The sequence below is a fragment of the Balaenoptera physalus genome, assembly GCF_965194825.1.
Source record: "Balaenoptera physalus genome assembly, chromosome: 17".
Taxonomy (NCBI): Eukaryota; Metazoa; Chordata; class Mammalia; order Artiodactyla; family Balaenopteridae; genus Balaenoptera; species Balaenoptera physalus.
Genome location: NC_138895.1, coordinates 50,071,082 through 50,093,546, shown reverse-complemented (window position 1 = coordinate 50,093,546; position 22,465 = coordinate 50,071,082). Strand labels below are relative to the sequence as shown.

Here is a 22,465-nt window from a genome sequence, read left to right as displayed (position 1 = left end):
AGTTGGGAGGTTGCTTGTTCAAACTGGATTATCATAAAGAGAAATCTTTTGAGAGTGATTTAATCTAGCCTCTGGTGAAACCTGAGAGTAAGGTCTTTCTAGTGGCTGGAGTACCTAAATCCACCTTAGCGGGTGCTTGCCAAACTCTTGCTCTCTGACAAAATTTTCTAGACTCCAAGCAGACCATCTTTTCCCCACCTTTGTTATTTACAATGATGTTTTAGTGAGGTTCACCAGAAACTGCACCCTCATTTTTCTCTACCAGAGGTATATATAATCTTAGTAATTATGTATGTTTTTTGGTAGTTTTAGCTCTTGGTATAATTTCCAAGTTATTGGAGGTGACCCCCTTTCACATTTCTTTTAATGAGTGCACCTCTTCTTTTATTCCTTTTTGGTTTTTCATAGTCTCTGTTCAGCAATTTAATGAAAATACTAAAATGAAGTCAGGTTTTCTTCTAAAGTCCAATAACGGAATTTCCATCCTCTTTTTCTTTTTAAGGAAACACATTTAGAATCTAATAGAAAATCGTCACAGCCAGATTAAACACGGGGATTGGATGTTTATTGTACTCGCTGTAATGCTTATATTTATGTGATTACCAGAGAGCTCATCCGCAGCCTCTTGAGGACAGCAATTTGTGTCTGTCATGTACTTTCCCTACATACAGATACACTTGGTAGGTATTCAATAAACATATGAATGGATTGATTTTAACCACAGAGTTCTAATAGGTTGAATGGTGAGTTGTCATCTAGTAATAGATGTGTCTTCCTAATGCACAGCCCTCAGTCTTGCTCTTTTGCCTAATAAAGCACATAAGGCAACATGTTTTCCAAAATATTATCCTCTTCCTACCAAGACAGGGACAAAATAGCATTTATGTGGGATTCTGCAGGTTTAAGTTTGAATTAAATGAGAATAAAGTACCCAGTCCACACCTGGCAATATATTTGACATGCATTAAAGTTTAGTGAATAAAAGAATGAATTGGGCAATCATTTAACTTGAGACCATTCCCTTAACAGTAAGATAAAATTATTACTACTTGCTCCACCTCCCACACAAGATTGCTGTAGGGAACAAATGATAGGATGTTTATGCAAGTGCTTTAAAAACTGTAAAGTACATTACTACTTTAAAGTGGGATTTGTATGTTGACTTAATGTCATTCCTATTAACTGGTATTTTTGCTATCGATTCATTACAGCTACCATTCCTATTAAAGATCCCAACTAACTACAAAATTGTTTTAAACATTTTTAATACCGCGTTTAGACTATTTCTAATTTTGCCTGGTTGCAGGTCTGTGGTGCCATGTATGACTGTGATAGACTCATACTTTAAAGAAAAGCATTTATTTTTCTGGAGTCCTGTTTTCTAACTCAAAGAAATTTCTGGCAGAAAGAGCACGAATCAGATTCCAACCTAGTACCTTAAGTGAATAGTGATCACGATACTTTAAAAAGGGAAGCGGACAAAGACCCCAAGATAGTTTCCCCCAATTAAAATCACTTTGACCAACGACAGCACCCAGTGGGGAGACCGGGGAGAGTCTAGGGCTCGGAACCGAGAGGACCAGGAGTCCGAGGGCCCCTCCCCTCCCCCTTCCTCTACTGGAAGCACCGCGGGGCGGCGACCGGGGTCCAGCGCCAGGACGGTTGGGGGTCCCCGAGCGGGCGGCCAGGATCCGCGGCCAGTTGGAGTCAGCGAGCGCCGCGGCCGTTGGGGACTCCAGCTCCCAGCAGGCACCGCTTCTGCGGCCGAGGCGCGTGGCGGCGCTGCCCGCTGGGACTCGTAGTGCGGTCCGGTAGGAGAACTGGGGAGCCAGCGCTGGCTCCTTTCGCCCACGTTTCGGAAACTGGGCCTGAAAGGGATCATACCGGTCCACTCGTGCCCAGCGACCCTCAGGGGCGGATGCGAGTGGAGCAGGCCTGGCTGCCGCGCGAAGAGGCCCGGGTGGCCATGCACGTGGGGGGTGGTTAAAGCCGAGAAACCCGGAAGCCCCGCGCGCCGCCCACCGCCTCGGTGACGGGTTAACGCTTCTCCCGGGTGGAGGTGGGGTGGGATGTGTGGGAGGAAGGGCCGTCCAACCCGACTCCTCGGAGAGCAGCCGGCAAGCCAGCCCTCCCTTCCCCCACGGGCCCTACGCCGCGTGGGCCCCGCCCCCCCGGCCGCGGCGCGTGCGCAGAAGCCCCGCCCCTCCGCCCAGCCCCACCCCCACCCCCGCAGCGGCCTCCTCCGCCACCTCTCTCTTCCTCTTTGCTCTTTCCTCCTCCTGTTTTCTTTTTCCTCCTCCCCCTCGCCTCCTTTTCTCCTCCTCCTCCGGCGCTGACGCTCGCGTAGGGCCTGGCGTCAGACGCGCGGGGGCGGGGCGACTGCGGCGCGGGGTATAAGTAGAGGGTGCAGGAGGCGGTGCTTCCCCTTCTCCCCGGCGGTTAGTGCTGAGAGTGCGGAGTGTGTGCTCCGGCCTCGGAACACACATTTATTATTAAAAAATCCAAAAAAAATCTTAAAAAATCTTTTAAAAAACCCAAAAAAAATTTACAAAAAATCCGCGTCTCCCCCGCCGGAGACTTTTATTTTTTTTTCTTCCTGTTTTATAAAATAACCCGGTGAAGCAACCGAGACCGACCCGCCCGCCCGCGGCCCCGCAGCAGCTCCAAGAAGGAACCAAGAGACCGAGGCCTTCCCGCTGCCCGGACCCGACACCGCCACCCTCGCTCCCCAGCCGGCAGCTGGCAGCCAGCAGCCAGCGGCAGCGGATCGACTCCGTTCTGCGGCTGTTGAGTAGTTTTCGATTCCGGCTGATTTTTGTCCCTCTGCGCTTGCCCCCGCTCCCCTCCCCCCGGCTCCGGCCCGCGACCCCAGCACTCGCTCTTCTCCTCTCACGGAAAGGTCGCGGCCTGTGGCCCTGCGGGCAGCCGTGCCGAGATGAACCCCAGCGCCCCCAGCTACCCCATGGCCTCGCTCTACGTGGGGGACCTACACCCCGACGTGACCGAGGCGATGCTCTATGAGAAGTTCAGCCCGGCCGGGCCCATCCTCTCCATCCGGGTCTGCAGGGACATGATCACCCGCCGCTCTTTGGGCTACGCGTATGTGAACTTCCAGCAGCCGGCAGACGGTGAGAGCCGGGCCCGACGGCGGGCGGGCGGCCATGAGGCTCAGGCGGCGGCGGCGGGCGGGTTAGGCCGGCGGGCCCGGGGGGAGGGGGCAGGAGGGCATGTCACCAGCCCTCCCCGGGGCCAGCGGGGCGAGGCTCGGGCGCCAGTACCCCGGTTCCCCGTGCCCGCAGGGACCCGCGCTGCCGGCAGCCGCACGCCCCTCTTACGCCGGGCCACTTCCTCCTTTGCGACCATTTTCTCGGTCTCAGCCGCTCTCAAACTTTAGGGTGATGACGCGCCGGGAGGGTGGGTGAGAATGGGTTCTAACACGACGCTCCCGCCAGTAGCTGCGGGATTCTGGGGTGTTGAGCGCCGAGCCCCCTTTTCCGGTAATAGGTGGAGGCGCTCCCACCACCCGAGGCTCTTGCCGGCGCCCCAGGACGCCCCAGGAAGTGCATTTCGTTGCTCGAAAAATACCACGTGTTGAACCCTGTAACCTCACAGGCCCGAGGCCTGTTCCGGCTCCTGGCCCAATCGCCTGGGGGAGCCACGGGGACTTAGAATAAAGTTAATATGGTGGTCTGGTGGTGGTCATCAGGCTTCTGATTCCGTTCTTAATAACTTGTCAGTGACTGATGGCCTTGGAAGTATAAACTACCAATGAGACGTGCATTGGGGTTTTTCCCCCAGTTCAGACATTTCTCACTCTTAACAGCAGGTTAGGAGGGAGGGGATGTGGAAGAGAACCCTTTTGGAGGCCATCGTTTTCTCAGGCTATTTAGGTAGGTGTGATTGTTTTAATCGAGTTAGTTTCGTAGTACTGGTAATTTGTTCGGAATATTTTTTTTTCTCTGAAATAGTTTCTATGGTTTTGAAGGATTTTACTTAAAAATGCCGTCACCAATTTTGACTGGAAAATGTTACTTGTGAGTGTCGTGTGGACTGGACTCTTATACTTATGTGGCATTCTAGTGGTGGTTTCCTTTTTTTTAAAGTAGTCCAGAATATCCATACATCATGGGGAATGATTGAGCACTAAAGTCAGCTTGAAATTTATGGGGAAAAAGACGCAGCTAACCTTGTATTTTTAAAGTAAAGTTAAACAGTTTGCAAAAAAATCCAAAATTTGGCAAACAGATATGTGACCTGATGACTTGCCAGGATTTTTCTTTGTATCTGGATCAATTGACTTGCAAAAGTCATTTTCACTTGATTTTATGGTCCACTTTTGCCCTTCTTTCCCCTGGCTACTTGAATATATGTCAAGTGTTACAGAATATAAGGAATTTATTTTTATTTTTGTAGGAAAGGCCTTAAAGGTGGAATTGAAACTTTTATTTCATTAACAGATCTGGAGTTATTTAGTGATCAGCTTTTCACTAGGTAAAGTTAATACTGAGATTTTTGGGTAGGCAGGCTATTGAGTGACAGAAAGCCCGAAGTTGTAAAACTGCACTGCAGGTTTTCTGCCCTTTTGCTCTGTAGGCAGTAGCTCCAAATGTCACTCCATAACGGTTCCTCCCAACTCTGGTCAAGATTTATCGCTGAATGAAATATCAAGGAAGATAATTTGGGGGCAGATAATCACAAACTGAAGAGTTGATAGAGAAAACTTGGACAAATTCTAGAGAGCATGAAATGTAAACTTCTGAAAGTGGCTGTTATTCTTTCTAATTTTAAATCCGAAAAAAACAATTTTAAAAATTTCTTGGGGTTAGAAAAGTTGAACTTCAGGTTACCGTGGTTACAGTACACTCACTGTGTATTATCCATCTATTGCAGTAGGCCAGTATTGTATCTACTCAAAAGAAGGTAGCATTTTTCCATCTTCCATTTATTTCATTTCTATATATACAAATTATTGTCTTTCCAAATATTATTTCCAGTGGTTTCCGTTTTTTTCTCCCCTTTATTGCTACATTGATGTATTTGTAGAATAGCTTCTGAAAGTGACCAGTTTCCAATTTAACAGGAAGAGGTGACTCATTCAAAAGAAGCTCAAGCAGAGTCAGCTAAAAAACTAGGGGAGCTGAGTAGGCGTGGTCAATTGATAAATGAGCTGACAGTTGTTTGTCACTATCTTCTAGAAACTAAAACTTTCATTTATAGAAAGAAGTGGCTGGAAAATTTGTCCTCTCACTAATTTTACAGTTAACACTAGCATGGAATTTGTGAAAATTGGTGTTTCAGGACTTCAGGTGGACTGTGTGTTCCCACTCTTTAGGGACTAGTGTTTTCTACTTAATGATATATTTTTCCATTTAGAGTCTAAACTTCTGTAATAAGTGTTTCTTTAATGGTACGGGTGCACATAATTTGATCCTTCATAGATGTAATCATAGGGTAGATTTTGAAATTTTCTAGCACTATTCAGAAATAATTGATTAATCATCAGTTATTAAGTAAATGAGTGATCTAAGATAAAATTGGTTTTATACGTAAATAAAGCATTTAAAGTGAATTGTGACTATCGTAGACCTGGTATTTCAAAAGTTTTGTGTTACATAGCTAAGTACGTCCAACTTCACTTTAGTTTTTGAAAGCCTGATTCAAGTCTTTCTGAATGGATAAAGCCTTTTTTTTTTTTTTTTTTAAACATGGCCATAGGAATTGTGCCATGAATCACTGAAATCCCCCCAATAAGTCAGGAATTTTTTAATTTTTTTTTTTTAGAAAATGGACTAATTTTTGTACAGTATTGACAGTGATAAGCAAGAAACAATTTTGACAAGTAATAGAGAAGAAGTTAAAATGCTTGAAAATCCATAAACTGCTCTGCTTGTGGATAATCTACAATTGCTTACTGTCTTTTATATTGCTTAATAAAGCAGATTGTGAAGGGGAATCTCGCTTTTACAGTTGACTAGGAACAAAAAGGTGCTTTTAAATTTCATGGCAATTAAAGGAAGAGGTTGTTTCAGAAATAAGTTAGTTCTTAACGATACGTCATCCATTAACAAATTAACGTGGGAAATTTGGGGTTTTTTGATATTTGTCTTCTCTTTTTGCGTTGTACCATTTAAATCTAGACTGATATGAGGTAAGGTTCAGCCATCGTGAAGTTTAAAGAGGTAGAGGGAGCATGTGCCCTACTGTTCCCTCCACAATAGTTTATATAAATTTAAGTGGGCTGTAAAAGTTTTGAAATAATATTTATTTTGAAAATGTCCTTCCTGCAGCGGAGCGTGCTTTGGACACCATGAATTTTGATGTTATAAAGGGCAAGCCAGTACGCATTATGTGGTCTCAGCGTGATCCATCACTTCGCAAAAGTGGAGTGGGCAACATATTCATTAAAAATTTGGACAAATCCATTGATAATAAAGCACTGTATGATACATTTTCTGCTTTTGGTAACATCCTTTCATGTAAGGTAAGCAAAAATATGACAGGTAAACATACAGTGTTTTAGTTTAATTGTAGTTTATTCTTGAAGATAGCAACCATGCTCTGTGTTAATGGATATCTTTATTTCCCAAATGCCCAGGTTAGGTAGCTGACAAGTTATCTCTGAATACTGGAAAAATGCTAAATCAATAGCAAGTAATGAAAAATTATTACACATTTTTCCCTAGGTGGTTTGTGATGAAAATGGTTCCAAGGGTTATGGATTTGTGCATTTTGAGACACAGGAAGCAGCTGAAAGAGCTATTGAAAAAATGAATGGGATGCTTCTAAATGATCGCAAAGTGTAAGTATAAATATTTAGTTAATCATACTTCAGATGCTTTTAATAGTTCAATTCATGCATTTTACAAGTAATATATTTGTGCTCTTAAAAGAGATACAGCTAAAGTGAAAATTAATAAACCACATCTTGGTAGATTTTATAATTGTCTTTTCTCCACATTCAGTGTAACATACAAGTAACAGTGAATTAATACAGCTGGTCAGCATTCAAACAGAAAAGAAACAGCAGAAGATAGGTATGCTGGAATATAAAGCTTTTTCAAAAATAAGTGCGTATTAGTTGAAAAACTAGAAATCCAGGCAGAAACTTAATCATAATTCCCAAGGTAGTAATTAGCCCCTTTTACATTCAAAGCTGAAGCTAAAATAACTTGCCTGTATTTACATACTGGTGTGACAGATAAACTGCGATACAAACCCAGTGGTCTAAATTCAGAGCCCAGGGTGACTCTCTGCTTGGCTTTACTCCCACAGTTTATTGATGGAGTTTAAAGATTGTCATAATTGTTGTTTCAACACCTTTTGGCTCCCTTCCCCATGTAAAGATAAATCGTAATTAAACCAGAAGTCTTCATGATTAATCTTTTCTGAAATAAACTTGTTCTTAAAAGTTGCAAACTTTTAAAATAATGACACTGATAAAACCTCTATAAGACTTTCTGCTACAAGTTGTAAAAATACAGATTTTATGAGCCCAAAGAAATTACAAATCTCAATTTTATCCTCAGTGCCAGTGGATTTTGCTTAATTAGGCAAATTCAGCTGTGAGGTCATATTGTAAGTGAGCTGTGAGCTCATGTAAACTGCAGTGATGGCATGCAAATTGGGTTTGGTTCTTACAGGTCAACTGCATCACTCTTAAGGTGTGGTTCTCATAAATCTGCATCAAGTGGTATGGTCAGTCTGTACATGGAGGAGTCATGCACATGGTGTTACCTGTTGTGAGTTCCGTCAATTACATGATTAAGGAAAGACTTTGTAGTATGTAAAGAACCCCATACAAGTCTAAGAAAACCAGCAACTCCTCAGTGGGAACAGTGTTTACAAAGGGTAATTCTTAAAAATAATACACCTTTAAATGAGAAAAATGTTCAGCATCATTAGTATTCAGAGAAGAAACTATCTTTTGCCTGTCAGCAGTGCTTTAGGGGAAAAAAAAGAATGGCTACCACTGGTGGAGGTCTAGATTAAGTAAAGAACTTGATTTATTGCTGTTTTTTGAGTATAAAATGATATAACCCTTTTTTGGAAAGCAGTTTGTAGGTATAAACTTAAGATCGTTTATATACCTGTCGAGCTGCCATGATTTCTGCAACTCTATCCTAAGAACAGATAACAAAGTTTCATAATGTTGCGGCATTATTTACAAAAGACAGTTTTGTTGTCCACAATGGAATATCATGTTCCCACTGAGAACATTTATAAAACTAATTGCATGGAGAAGCAGCACCATATGGGTGGGGGAAGGTGTGGGGTGCGGCTAAGGGAATAAAATGTAGGTGTCTCCTATGGAAAGGAATTGTGCTGGACTAACGTTCTTAAGCACAGGGAACAAAAAGGCCTACGAAAAGTCAGTCACGATTTGGGTGGGATTATGGGCGATGGTTTTTTGATGTATATTATATTCTTTAATGACACATGTACTACTTTTAGGGAAAACCTCAATTTTTAAAACACATTTTGTTGATAATGCTGCAAAGAAATTTGTTCCAGGCCGTTGTATGTTAGAGTACAGAATTCGGTAGCTTAAATTTATATTTTAGGAGATTGCAGACAAAGTGCAAGAGCCATGTTGAAACAGCAACGATAAAAGCTTTTCTGTCTTTTCGCTGTCTTTCACTAGTGGTGCAGGCATACTCCACTAGTTTGTATTGCTGGACGTAATCTTCTTAACCCTAGGTTAGCTAGAAGGAAGGGAGAGGAGTGTGCATTAAGAAAAATGTTCTTTTTCGTGATTATAGTTAAGAGCTTTGTTCTCACATTGCACTTAAGGCCCTATTTCTGTTTTATAGTTTGCTTTTTATTAGAGATTCTGAAATTACCAGTAACTATTACAGAGTCAACCATCAGGCTTAATTAACCTGAACTTCATAAAATAGAACCTAATTTTATAGTTCTTATCTATTTTATTAGATTTGTTGGACGATTTAAGTCTCGTAAGGAACGAGAAGCAGAACTCGGAGCTAGGGCAAAAGAGTTCACCAACGTTTACATCAAGAATTTTGGAGAAGACATGGATGATGAGCGCCTGAAGGATCTCTTTGGCAAGTTCGGTAATGTGTCTGAATTAAATTTTTATACTCAGTTCTGAGTAATTGTTCAGTGTTAGTTTTGGCTAATATTTTATATTAAAATAAATGGGACTTCACATATTTTAAAATATTGTAGTTATTTGGATTAAGCTACTGATAGTCCATTATACTAGCTTATAAGTAAAATTCTATCCAGTTTAAAGGTTAATAGCATTGTATTAGCACCGTAAGGTGTGACTGTGTAATTGGAACAGATTTTAAAAGCTTTTGCTATGTTAAGAAATTGTGCTGGATTTATGCACTAACAGATCCCATCTCATCAGAGGCATTGCATGAGACACAGCCAACTTAGGTTGGAATGTAGTCTTTAATTATGGGACAGGAAAGCTGGCCAGCTTTAGGATATTTGGCCAGTCTCAGCATCGTGTTTGAGCAATTTAAAATAATGACTTTTAAAGACAAAGATCCAGATTTTCCCGTGAAGTGTGTAACCGGTCTCACTTTAGATAGTTGTGTAGCTGATCAGAAAACGAACTTTAAATTGTACTCTTGCAGGTGATTTACTTGCCCCTTACCTTTGCTTTCCTTTTTGTTTAACTTAAATAGGTGTCCCCTTTTTAAAAGCATTCCAAATCATAAAGAATGAGGAAATCTAGTACTTTACTATTGCCAAGCTGGCATGCCACATTGAACCCTCTAAACAGTTGATGTGTGCCCATACATCTTGCAGATTCTCTGTAATCAGATGTGATTTTTAATCTTTTTTCCCCACCTACCTGAGATAATACTTACCACTTCAGTTAAGTCTGTTTTATTTGAGGGGGTGGGGGGGGAATATGTGTCTTCAGAAACACGCCACCTCCTCCAGGTGCTTCTGCTGTGTCAAAGGTCAAACCCCGTGTTTCCTCTACTCCTTGTTGAAAATCAAGTGGGCCAAGGCTTAAAAATTCTTAAAGAAAAGCAAACTGTTTTAAAATAATGCATCTGTTTTGTACTAATGCTAAGAATAAAACTTCATCATCATTTACATTTCTCTAAAACATACCTCCTTAAATGGAAGGAGGAGTGTTTCAGGGAATAGAGTATTTACTTAGCTTCTTAGTAGAAATAAAGGGTCTTAAAGAGAATATTTAGTGCCCATGGTGGGAGAGAAGAGGGTGGTTATAGGAGGAATACATTTCTGGAGGCTTGGAGGTTTTTTTTAATCCCCATTTTTATATTTTTTTCATGGCTTTGTTTGTGTATTGAAACTTGAAATGTATAAACTAAATGTTGTATGGAATACCTTTGAATCATTAAAAAAATTTTTTTTAGGACCTGCCTTAAGTGTGAAAGTAATGACCGATGAGAGTGGAAAATCCAAAGGTTTTGGATTTGTAAGCTTTGAAAGGCATGAAGATGCACAGAAAGTAAGACTCAAAATATACTAACCAAAGGCAGTGTGGGTTTTTCTGTATTTTATAGTAAGATGTGGGGGTATAAAGTTGAGTTGCTCTTGCATTGAAATACATATGCATACCAACGGCTAGTCTACATGTTCATCTCCACATGTATTGTTTTGAATTACTTGCATTTTATATATTTTGAGAGTATAAATTGAAAACCTCTATTGTCTTAAAACCTCAAAGTTTAGTTTTTATGGTGGGTCCATCTTTAGCTTTTATAATCTAACAAATTTTCTTTATTGTTAAAAAATGAATTTATATATTGCAAGTTAGTAATTAAAATTTTGTGGTCTTTGTAAGGCTGTGGATGAGATGAACGGAAAGGAGCTCAATGGAAAACAAATTTACGTTGGTCGAGCCCAGAAAAAAGTGGAACGGCAGACGGAACTTAAGCGCAAATTTGAACAGATGAAGCAAGATAGGATCACCAGATACCAGGTTCATTTTTTAACTGAAAGAGCAAAAATAAGACAGGGATGAGGAAACCTATTTTATGTTCATTTCAGTTACTGACAGGTAACTGGAGGGTTTGAGAGGGGAAAAGGAGAGGAAACATGGGATAAGATAATAGGAAGTATGCTTAAGTACCACTATGGTTTTTTTTCCTTTTTCTAAATTTTTTTTCTTTATTTTTTTTTTAGGGTGTTAACCTTTATGTGAAAAATCTTGATGATGGTATTGATGATGAACGTCTCCGGAAAGAGTTTTCTCCGTTTGGTACAATCACTAGTGCAAAGGTAAAGCATATGATGCACTTTTTTTTAAGATTTGGGAAAAATCCATGCCCATGGATATATGTATATAAATTTTATATTTCATATGGAGTGTTTTTCTTTATAAATGAATGGTCAAATCGTTTTTCCTTTTCTCTAAAAAATCAGCCTTTCATTTTTCAGAAAATCATATCTTTGCTTCATTACTTCAAAAACTTATATTCAGATTTGAAGTGGCTGGAAAGGCTGCATTTGATGACCATAGTGATCGATCATCACATGATACGCACTGTTCTGTACTCTGTTAAACTAGTTATTTTACTGGTTAAAGAAAGCAACTTATTAGGGAACTGTAATTGTTACTATTTGAGCTAATCTATATTTGCTTACAGAATTCACTCTGGGGAGTCAAACTTAAAGCCCCCTATAACAGTAAAGGTAGAGATCGTGTTTGCTTTTACTTGAAATCAGAAATTAAGAAATACAACAGTAAGATTCTAGTCTAAATTCTGGAATTTTGATATAAGAACCTCTACTTTAGGTGTCTTTTCTGGTGTCCATGGCCCAAGAATCCTTCTATATTTAAAGTTCTGTATGTATGTACCTTGAGGGGTGGGAAGAGTATCTAAAACTTTAAACAGATTCTCAAAAGAGAACAGGAAAAATTAAACTGAGTGCTCTGGAGTGACCTCGTGGCTGATCTTTCTACTCTGCAAGCCCACTGACCGAGGGAACTTCTGCGATAGAATGTTAAGGAGCACAGTAGAGGAATACACACAAAAATGCAAGTGATGTAGTTGTCTTCTGTTTCATTCAGCCTGTGCTTTTGTAGGAGAACCTGGAGTATGATAGAATCTATTCCTGAGTTTGTTTATCCTCAGTATGTTCCCTGAAAATCATTTAAATTGAATATTGTGCATCAGTTTATTTTGAATGTATGAAGAAGCATGCATGTTTTACAAAGGAGGGTCTATTAAGTCCTTTTCAAAAAGTCCTTTGTGGATCATATCGCTGTTGGCAAGGAGGTGAAAAAGTTTTTGCAGAAATTCTGGGAGAGGAGGTCATTATGTTAATTTGATAATGCTTGCTGAAAAACAAATTGGTCAAGACAGAAGTAGAAAAAGGTGACCCTTCCATTTTTCATTTTCAGTCTTCAAAAGGAGTTTGGTTGACCTTTCCAGATAATTTTCCATGCTTGTATACTTTTTGTATACGTATAAACAGTTTTTATAAAACAGGATCATAGTATACCTATTCTGCAACTTGTCTTTTTATTTAACAGATCTAGGTACATATTTATTTCAGGCATTTTCTCATTTTTCGCTAAGGGCTGAATATTCATGGTATAGATATACCATAACTTATTCTACTATGCCTGTATTATTGGTCATTTGGTTTGCTTTGCATGCTACTAACAGTGTTGGACCCACCACTCTAATAAACATCTTTATACATATATCTTTGCACACATACCAGTATTTCTGAAGTTCAAGAATTGAAGTTTCTGGTTAGTGGGTGTGTGTATTTAAATTTCATACAACTGAATTGTCCCAAAAAGGGTGAACAAATTAAATTACTACTAGTCTTGTCAATTTAGTAGAAAGTGGTATGCATCTTTTTAAATGAGATGTGCTTTTTATGTGTTTACTTGTTTAGCCTATTCTTTGCATGTTTTTATACTGCATCGGTTATCTTTATTGATTTAGGGGAAATTTCATGTCAGCGCTTTGTTTTATGTTGCAAGTATTTTCTCCAAGTCTTCCACTTAGGACTTTGGGGGTCTTGTGTCATCTTAGATTTTCCCTGTATTTTTGCATCTTATGTTCAGATACAGAATCTTATCTGGCAATTTGATTTTTTTCAATGTGATGTGAATAAGAGCTCTAAGTTAATTCAGAATTATCCCTTTGTACCACGTACTAGATAATCCAAAGTCCGTCTTTTCCCCACTGTTTTAAAATGTAAGCTTTAACATACGAAGTTCCCATAATTGCATGGGTATGTTTCTGGACTGTTTTTTGAGATATAATTGACATAAAACATATTCAAGTGTACAACATAATTGGTATTTGTATATACTGCAAAGTGATCACAATAAGTCTAGTTAACATTCATTACTATAGTTAAACATTATTTTTCTTCTAATGGTAACTGTAAAGATCTACTCTCAGCAACTTTCAGATGTATAATACAGTATTATCTGTAGTCCCCATGCTGTACAATACGACCCCATGACTTGCTTTATACCTGGGAGTTTGTACTTTTTAGCCACCTTCACCCCGTACCTCTCTGGCAACCACCCGTCTGTTCTGTGTATCCTTGAGCCCAGTTGTTGGTTTTGTTCTTTTGATTCCACATTTATGTAAGATCATTGGTCTCTGTTTGATTGCTGTTTTGTTTGTTCTGTGCCACCAGCATGCTGTTTAATATAGCTGTATAGCATGCTTATGTATATTGCAGGGCTACTGAGAAGTTCTTCACATCTCCTCATTGCTTGTTTAAAAGATTTTGAGTCATTGTGAGCTTCCTGAATATTGTTTATACCCCAGTATTTATGGCCCTTACGGTCTTGAATGTGAAATTTTAATTTTAAAATGTGGATATTATGATATTCAACTGCTTTTTCCTCCCCTCTTAACGAGTAATAAAGCATCTTGTCAGCTCGAATTGCTAGAATAGTCAAATTTTAATTGTGCATGTTTTTAGTGGTGCTAAAATTTAGCAGGCCTTGATTGTATTTAGAAATTAAACCTTAATATTGAAAATCTAAAACTTTTACAAAGTTGCTATTGTACCTCCACCCCTTTACTTCTTTTGCTTGGCTGGGATAATGCATGCATGTATTTACCCTTAATATTTGGATATCAAGGGAAAAATTGTGGGAAAAAAAGATGAAAGCATTGACAGGATTTAGTTAAATGTGAGTCGGTGGCTATAGTTGATACTCTGCTTTTTGTGCCTCATCCTACCATTGCATTAATCATGTGGTTTCTTCCATTTTCTTTTAATAGGTTATGATGGAGGGTGGTCGCAGCAAAGGGTTTGGATTTGTGTGTTTCTCCTCCCCAGAAGAAGCCACTAAAGCAGTTACAGAAATGAATGGTAGAATTGTGGCCACCAAGCCATTGTATGTAGCTTTAGCTCAGCGCAAAGAAGAGCGCCAGGCTCACCTCACTAACCAGTATATGCAGAGAATGGCAAGTGTAAGAGCTGTGCCCAACCCTGTAATCAACCCCTATCAGCCAGCACCTCCTTCAGGTTACTTCATGGCAGCTATCCCACAGGTAGGTTTTACAAGAGAACAGAAACCTCATGAAGGTTTTCCTCTTCAGTCATCTTTAATGTTTTGTGCCCCACTAAAAAATAAATAAAGCCCTAAGATGAAGAGATGTTAATTATGATTGGATTTGAAAAATGCTTAGAGTGTGAGGACCTGCTAAATGTTTTGAGTGCATAACTAGTTGCATGATTTGCTTTTTTCTTTAGCTGATACATTTGCTTGCTTTCTCCAGACTCAGAACCGTGCTGCATACTATCCTCCTAGCCAAATTGCTCAACTAAGACCAAGTCCTCGCTGGACTGCTCAGGGTGCCAGACCTCATCGTAAGCTTTTTGTTGTTGTTTTTTAAGGTTGCAAAGTATTTGAACTAAAAACATAAATGAGGCGAATTAGCTGTTATATCCCAATGGTATATTAGCTGTTGCTTTTTATAGTTTATTTTTATGGGTGTTCATTTTGGGGGTCCTAGCATTTTGTTTTTAAAAAAGAATTGTAAAATGTTTCAGCATTCCTTAAGACAGCAATATCTGTGTTGTTTTGATTTTCATTTATGACAAGTTTGGGAATGCCTCCAACTCCATTTCATATTTGGTTAGGCAGTAGTTTTAAAAGATCTTGTTCCATGTATGAGGACCAGGGTCCAGGCATTTTCAGCCTCGTCCTGTGGAATAGTGCTGTATTGCAGGAACACTTAGAATCAGGTTCATGTGTCATGTTCAGGTATTAATAAGTACTTGTCCTTGTATGAATGAAAATTTTTTATTTACTGATGCTCTGATATGATTAAGTCTGGAGAAATGGCATATAGGAGCCTAAGCTTTTAAAAATGGTTTGTTTATATTTGGTCATCTATAGCCTTTTGTGCAAACCTCAGCTCTGAAAAAGCAGCATGAACACTTGGTGAGTTTTTCCCAGTTAATGTGTGTTCATATCTTTAAACGTAGCATTCCAAAATATGCCCGGTGCTATCCGCCCAGCCGCTCCTAGACCACCATTTAGTACTATGAGACCAGCTTCTTCACAGGTTCCACGAGTCATGTCAACACAGCGTGTTGGTGAGTCTTAACCCTTCCTGTACAAGTTGGTCTCTAATTTGAAATAGCAAGATAAATACGAAAATCTTTTTATTTTTTTAGCTAACACATCAACACAGACAATGGGTCCACGTCCCGCAGCTGCTGCAGCTGCAGCTACTCCTGCTGTTCGCACCGTTCCACAGTATAAATACGCTGCGGGAGTTCGCAATCCTCAACAACATCTTAACGCACAGCCACAAGTTACCATGCAGCAGGTGTGGATTTAATGATTTCTTTATAAAGATGACAGTCCTTGATCTCAGTCAAAGACATTGAAGACAACTGTATGATACATGAGAGCTTAAGCCATGTAGAACACCTTGTTGAGGTGCCACTAATTGATAGTATGTAAAAATGTCTTCTATGTGCTATACTCTAGGAACTAGACAAGCATTCAGCAGTCCCTCATCCTGAATTACTTAATGTGATATGAGGGTTTTGTTTGGCATAGCTGTAAGAAAGGGTAAAATAAAGTTTAGTTTGTGAGATTTGCCTTACCTTTTTTTTTTTTGACCCTAGGACCAAAATCGTCATTGATCATAGTAGAAGTATGATTCCAAAGAATACTCCAGATAAAAAAGAAAATTCAACATCCCCTGTGCTTATAATACTTGAGCACTTAGGTGTTAATATAGCTATCTTAGGCTGTATTTCTGAATCACTCAGCTTCTGTTTATGTTTAGATTACAGTCTTCATCCAGTTAATTTCCAGTGATGGCTGTGTTTGTACTGGCCATTACTTCTGTACTTCTTAAACTTCTTAGGAATTTTCCCGTTTTCTTTCTAGCCTGCTGTTCATGTACAAGGTCAGGAGCCTTTGACTGCTTCCATGTTGGCATCTGCCCCTCCTCAAGAACAGAAGCAAATGTTGGGTAAGTACCTTTGTCCCACCTAGTCAGTTATGGAGACACTAGAAAATAAGAAGACATTTAGACCTCCTCTGTACCTAAAAATGACAGCTAGGGTGGCAGGATGTGAATCGGCATGAATGATTATGATGGCACAGTTTGTCTGTCTGGAAAAGCTATTAAAATGTTGCCTTTGATTGATAGCGTGATAGGGCATTGCTTGCCATGTACCCTGCCACATTTTTGGAAGAAGGAATTTGAACCAAATTCTGTGCCTGAGCACAGATTTAACACTTTAATAGTAAACATAGCTTCAGTTCATCTTTTTTTTTGGCAAACTGACAACTGCCAAGAATTAATTGCCTTGTGGTAGATCTTAATCCGTTTTATAGCAATCTTATGAAAGATAATGAAATGGTGGATTATGGGTTAACATTTATTTGCTGTATACAAAAGGTTCTTAAACCCCAGTTTTAATATGGTAGATGCCTTAAAAATTTTTTGTTTTTTTGATTGAAGGAGTGTTGTTTGAATGTTTTTGTTCCTAGGTGAACGGCTCTTTCCTCTGATTCAAGCCATGCACCCTACTCTTGCTGGTAAAATCACTGGCATGTTGTTGGAGATTGATAATTCAGAACTTCTTCATATGCTTGAGTCTCCAGAGTCTCTCCGTTCTAAAGTAATTTAAATTTTATCATTTATCTAGTAGCTTCTTATAGTACATATTCCAGGATGTTTTGTAGGAACTTAATTTCCTAGGACATTTATAAGTGCTTTATACAAGTCACGCACAGTTCTAAGAGCTTTATGAATATTAATTGAAAATCCTAATAATAACCTATGGTGCTGTTATCCCCATTTTATAGACGGGGAAACTGAAGCATAGAGAGGTTAAGTAATTTGCCCAGTGCTCACAAAGCAGCTAGTGAATGGCAGAGCTTGGTTTCGAATCCAGTCACTGTAACTCCAGCGTTCGTGCTCTCTTAACTGTGCTACATCTTTATTGGAGAAAGGGATGTTTGCTGATTGATAATTCTCAACTTTGGGGGATTTTTGGTGGAGAGAGAGTAAGAAGTGCAAGAGGTTCATAATTCTAGAACAGTGGTGGAATGGAACCCAAAAGATACGGATATAGTTGGAATGTTTTTCGATAACAGTTTCCACTTTCATCTGAGGAAAGGAATTTGCCTTTGTTGGACATTTGTGTGTTGAAGAAAGGAATTTGCCTTTGTTGGACGTTTGTGTGTTGTCAATTTGAAATTATCGTCTAATTATTATTTTTCAGAACCAGTTTTTCTTTTTTTCAGGTTGATGAAGCTGTAGCTGTACTACAAGCCCACCAAGCAAAAGAGGCTGCCCAGAAAGCAGTGAACAGTGCCACTGGAGTTCCAACTGTTTAAAGTGAGCCTGCCTCCTATGTTTGTTTCTTATTCTATTTTAACAGTTTGAGCATATTTTGAAACATAGCAAAAACTCATTTTACCATTAATTCAAATACATTGCAAATTTTTCGAAGAGAAGTAGAGATACAGAGGAATTAAAGGAAACTTTACCTGTTAACCCTGGTATTGACTTGAATTTTTAAGATCAGAGCCCTTTCAAGCATTTTGTATAGTAATTTGTATTAAATGGCTGTAACAGGGGTTGGCCCTGTATAGCTATTCTTGGAGGACTTTTCATAGCTTAATAAATAAATTTTCTTGGGTGGCAGTGATGACAGATGCCTTGTGGCCTCTGCTGTTGCCTTTCGTTACCCCCAAGAGATGGGGTGATGTAGCTGTGTAGCCAGAGCCAGGGATGAGCAAAGCTTTTCTGTAAAATAGGAAATAGTTGGGGCTTAGGGGGCCGTGTTACGTGTTGAAGCTACTCTGCTCCACCGTTAGTGTGAGAACAGGCACAGACAACATGTAAACCAGTGGGTATGGCTGTGGTCCAGTAGAGCTTTACAGAAGCAGCCTGTGAGCAGGCTGAATTTGGCCAAGGGCTTTAATACTAACAAGTGCCAGTATGGGTCCTGTTATTTTTCTTGTTTTGTTAAAATATTTGACATATGACACTGTAAATTTAAGGTGTGTAACATGTTAATTGGAATCATTTATATATTGTAATATGACTGCCATTATAGCTATAATTAGCACCTCTGTCACTTAGGTAAAGATCCTTTCTTTTTAGTGGTTGGAATCATTAAGTTCTGTCTCTTAAATTTGATGATTATAATCTTTTTTCCCCCCACATTTACAGATGATCAGGGACCACGAAAAGAAACCCGTGCTTCACCGAAGAAAAATACCTAAACATCGAAAAACTTAAATATTATGGAAAAAAAACATTGCAAAATATAAAATAAATAAAAAAAGGAAAGGAAACTTTGAACCTTATGTACCGAGCAAATGCCAGGTCTAGCAAATGTAATGCTAGTCCTAGATTACTTATTGATTTAAAAACAACAAAAAAAACCACAAAAAAATAGTAAAATATAAAAACAAATTAATGTTTTATAGACCCTGGGAAAAAGAATTTTCAGCAAAGTACAAAAATTTAAAGCATTCCTTTCTTTAATTTTGTAATTAATTCTTTACTGTGGCATAGCTCAGAATGTCACTTCTGTTTTAAATAACAGAATTGATAACTGAGCAATGAAACGTAATTTGGATTATAAAATTCTTGCTTTAATAAAAATTCCTTAAACAGTGCACAGTGATGTTATGCTATTTTATTTCTCTTTGTAATTGGCTTGGGTAAATAGGTGATAAGCTGGAATTGGTGTAAGAACCTCTTTCATGAGAAAGGTACTTCAGAGGTTTCTTAGTTTTATGGAAAAGAGGCATAAGACAATGTCTGTAATGCAGTTTATGAATTTAGATTTCCATGTGAGTTCTTGAATCAAGGCATATATTTTATTTGTTAAATGACCTTAGCATCTTTTGAGATGATGCCAGTATATGACTATGTTAAGGTTTCTAGGCTGGCAGATAACTAGCTTAAACTCTCATTTATGTGGTATAAAACAGTAACAACTACTGTATTTGTTGGATAGGAGGGTATAGATAACAAAAATTACACTGAAGACTAGATGTATTAAGTGTACAAAATTTAGGATTCGTTTTTTTAAGCCTTCTTTTTAAAAGTCCTTTAATTTGATGATTATGACTTATCTCAGTGTAATACCTTATCATCCAAAGTACTTGTGAATAATGAAGATCTAGGGCTTCTACGTCTAGAGAATAGATGTAGAAGATCAGGATTGGGGCCCAGGACATGCATTAAACCAGATATCCCTGGCAATTTCAATGCACTTTAGAGAATGGCCTAGTTTTAACTCTATTCCATTCTCTACATACTGCTGCCAGAGTTAGCTTTCTAAGTTGCATATCTGATTATCTCATCACCATGCTAGAATGATCTCAACTCCAGCTCTCGCCTTTGGGAGCAAATAAATAAATCCAAATAAAACCTTGGCTATGACAATGGCAGCCCTCCCTGCATGTTGAAGCATTATGATGCTTCTGTACCTGGAATGCTTTTCACCTTGGCTTCATTTGGAACCCAAGATATACCCAAACCCCACCTCCTATCCCATGGCTTAAATCAGTGCACCTAGTAGGCATTACAGTGATGATTTTGTATTTTGCCTGGCCATTGTCCTATTCTGACAGTTTGTTGAGATGAAAACAATCTTTGAGTCATCATGAAAGTGTTCCTCAGTGCTTTAGGAAGGCAGAGGAATATATACTATGTTTATCAAAATTTGACTACAAAATGGTTCAAGCCTGTAGGTTTTAAAGGAACAACTTCTAAGATGTCTCAAGCTAAAGTTCTCACAGTTGGAAACCATTCCAAATCTAGAGTTACAGATAGGGTTTGCACAGACAGTAGCTTGCTTTATACATTGGATAGCTGGAATTTGGTATTTCTTGTGTGATATGAAGATAACTCATTTCTGTTTTTGAAATGTCTTATTTTCTTAGCGGAGGCAGCAAAACTCAAGTAGTTGTGATCTACTTGCAGGAATTGACATCAAAAAAAGTCAGTCTTCATTATTTGATGACTCTGTATTTGCAAATTCACTAAAAGTTACTTGTAACCCCAAAAATCTACTTGTGCAAACAATAGATTTCCGTCATTTGCAGACATGCACAGAGCATCAAATTTTGAGTCTCCTGAAATGCACATGTTCCCAGCTGAGGTCAAAAAAGTCTGCTTTCTTGTTTCAGCTCTCATAAACAAGTATCCTTTTCAAGGTCATTCTTGTGCCGTGTGTGTGTGTGTGTGTGTGTGTGTGTGTGTGAATGACATAAAACAAAGCTATGTATCAGTTGATGGAAATGTGACGGGCTCACAGGTATCTAACCCTGTTATTTCCTCTAGGAGCAATGATTCAGTATTAACTAATTAGTGTTAACAAGACTTCACAAAACAATCTCCACGATTAATGAGGACTAGTGTCTGATAAATGCATGGCTCCTCATCGACAGTAGTTATTTTAAACCACCTAACTTCATGCAGGATTTGAGGTGAAGCAGAAGAAGGCAGCTGACACTACTGTACCGTACACAAGGCATATGTATGGCTGCTTCTCTTGGAAGGTCTGAGATAAACTAAACTGATTAAGTTTTTCTGTGGGTAGTAGATATATAATGGCTACTTGGAAACTGCTTTTTTAGCCTAGAATCTCCTTTTCTCCAGTTCATGTACACTAAGACTTACATAGATAAAACAAGCTAAAGTAATGTGTCTTGTTTACAGGATGCTACCTTTGATTATACTTACTTCTCCTGTCAGACTAATGGATCACAAGTGAATGAGTGACATTTTGGAGAGTACTTTGAAATTTTCTTACTCTTGACGTAAAACCATGGTCCCTATTCATGTGCAGTGAGCAAATGACTGAAGAGGACCTGGATAGTTGTGCTTAATAAGTGCATTCTCCCTGTAAGACCAGTTCTCATGGAAACAAAATCAGAAGTTTGGTTCAAGTTGGAAGCAAAGTGGGTAGAGCTGGCCAGCTCTGACCAGCCGTGATGGTCTGATGCATGCTGCTTTGCTGGAGACCAGTGCTACACTGATGAGTTCTGGCCTCCCTTTTTCTAGGCTTCACATTGACTCTTCTGTGCATATAACATATCTTCAATTAGACAATCTAACTAGTTAAATTGAAGGGTTTTTAGTTTCTTTGATACATCGTGGATGTTGCTGTGTCTTCTCAGCCACCTGGTTGCAAGTACTATGTGTAAATTTGGCAGAATAAGAAGGTAACTATTTCAAATTTTACATGTTACCTTATTTACCTTTCTGTCTGTCCACAATTGCAAGGTTCCGGGGTAGGGGGAATTGTCTTATCTGCAAAGGCAGAAAAACATGCAATTTATTTACTGACGTTGTTACTGACATATTCCCCAGAAAATGTGAAACGGGTTATTCATTAGCCTAAACTAACATTCTCATTCTCTCTGTAGAGAAAAAGCTCTTTACATTGGAAGTCAATCTTTCTTAGATCCACAAAATAAGTTAATAACAGTTGATAAACACAAGCAGATGGATTTGTGATTGGTCATGGGGTTCTGTTTCTGTGTACCCCCAGCCCCAAGTAAAATGTGGTACTTGGAATATTTTATTTTGATTTTCAAATTGCTAAGTAAACATGCCAGACTGACATCCAAAAAGTTAATATTTCCCAAACTATTTAAGACATTTTGACCATTTTCTTGTAATAGCATAAAAAGTTATAGTGATGTAAAAAAATGACTCATGCTAAATTGTATGCTAAACACATCCTTTCAATTTTTAAACTTGTTAAATCTCATTTTTTGTAAGTAATCATTTGCAAATGTTGGTGATTATTTACAATACCGATTATGATACAGTGATAATTTGGTGGCACCATAATTATGGGCAGCAACAAAAATCGTGAAATAAGTGTCTGAGGAATGGAGATCGTGTGCACGAAGAGACAGCGGTTATGGGCACCTCTGTAGAGCAGGGATTCTTAAGATGGGTGGGTCATTGCTTGAAAATCAGAATTTCTTTAAACATTGAAAAGCTTGCTTTTGAAT

At 39.0% G+C, this 22,465-nt stretch overlaps 1 protein-coding gene across 2 annotated transcripts; it reads left to right on the top strand.

Annotated features, from left to right (window-relative positions):
* The first annotated feature begins 2,427 nt into the window (after positions 1-2,427).
* Positions 2,428-19,105, top strand: PABPC1 (poly(A) binding protein cytoplasmic 1). 2 transcript variants are annotated; one of them, XM_082433931.1, is made up of 15 exons: positions 2,428-3,128; positions 6,288-6,481; positions 6,684-6,799; positions 8,932-9,071; positions 10,365-10,459; positions 10,796-10,933; positions 11,137-11,232; positions 14,220-14,492; positions 14,721-14,811; positions 15,433-15,543; positions 15,625-15,779; positions 16,352-16,436; positions 16,961-17,091; positions 17,720-17,813; positions 18,654-19,105. In XM_082433931.1, the coding sequence occupies exons 1-14, from the start codon at positions 2,936-2,938 to the stop codon at positions 17,810-17,812; spliced, it is 1,911 nt and encodes a 636-aa protein (XP_082290057.1). In that variant the 5' UTR covers positions 2,428-2,935; the 3' UTR covers position 17,813; positions 18,654-19,105. The 2 variants fall into 2 exon arrangements, with proteins under 2 accessions (XP_082290057.1, XP_082290058.1); XM_082433932.1 differs by having other exon boundaries at positions 2,433-3,128; positions 8,932-9,062.
* The last annotated feature ends 3,360 nt before the right edge of the window (positions 19,106-22,465 follow it).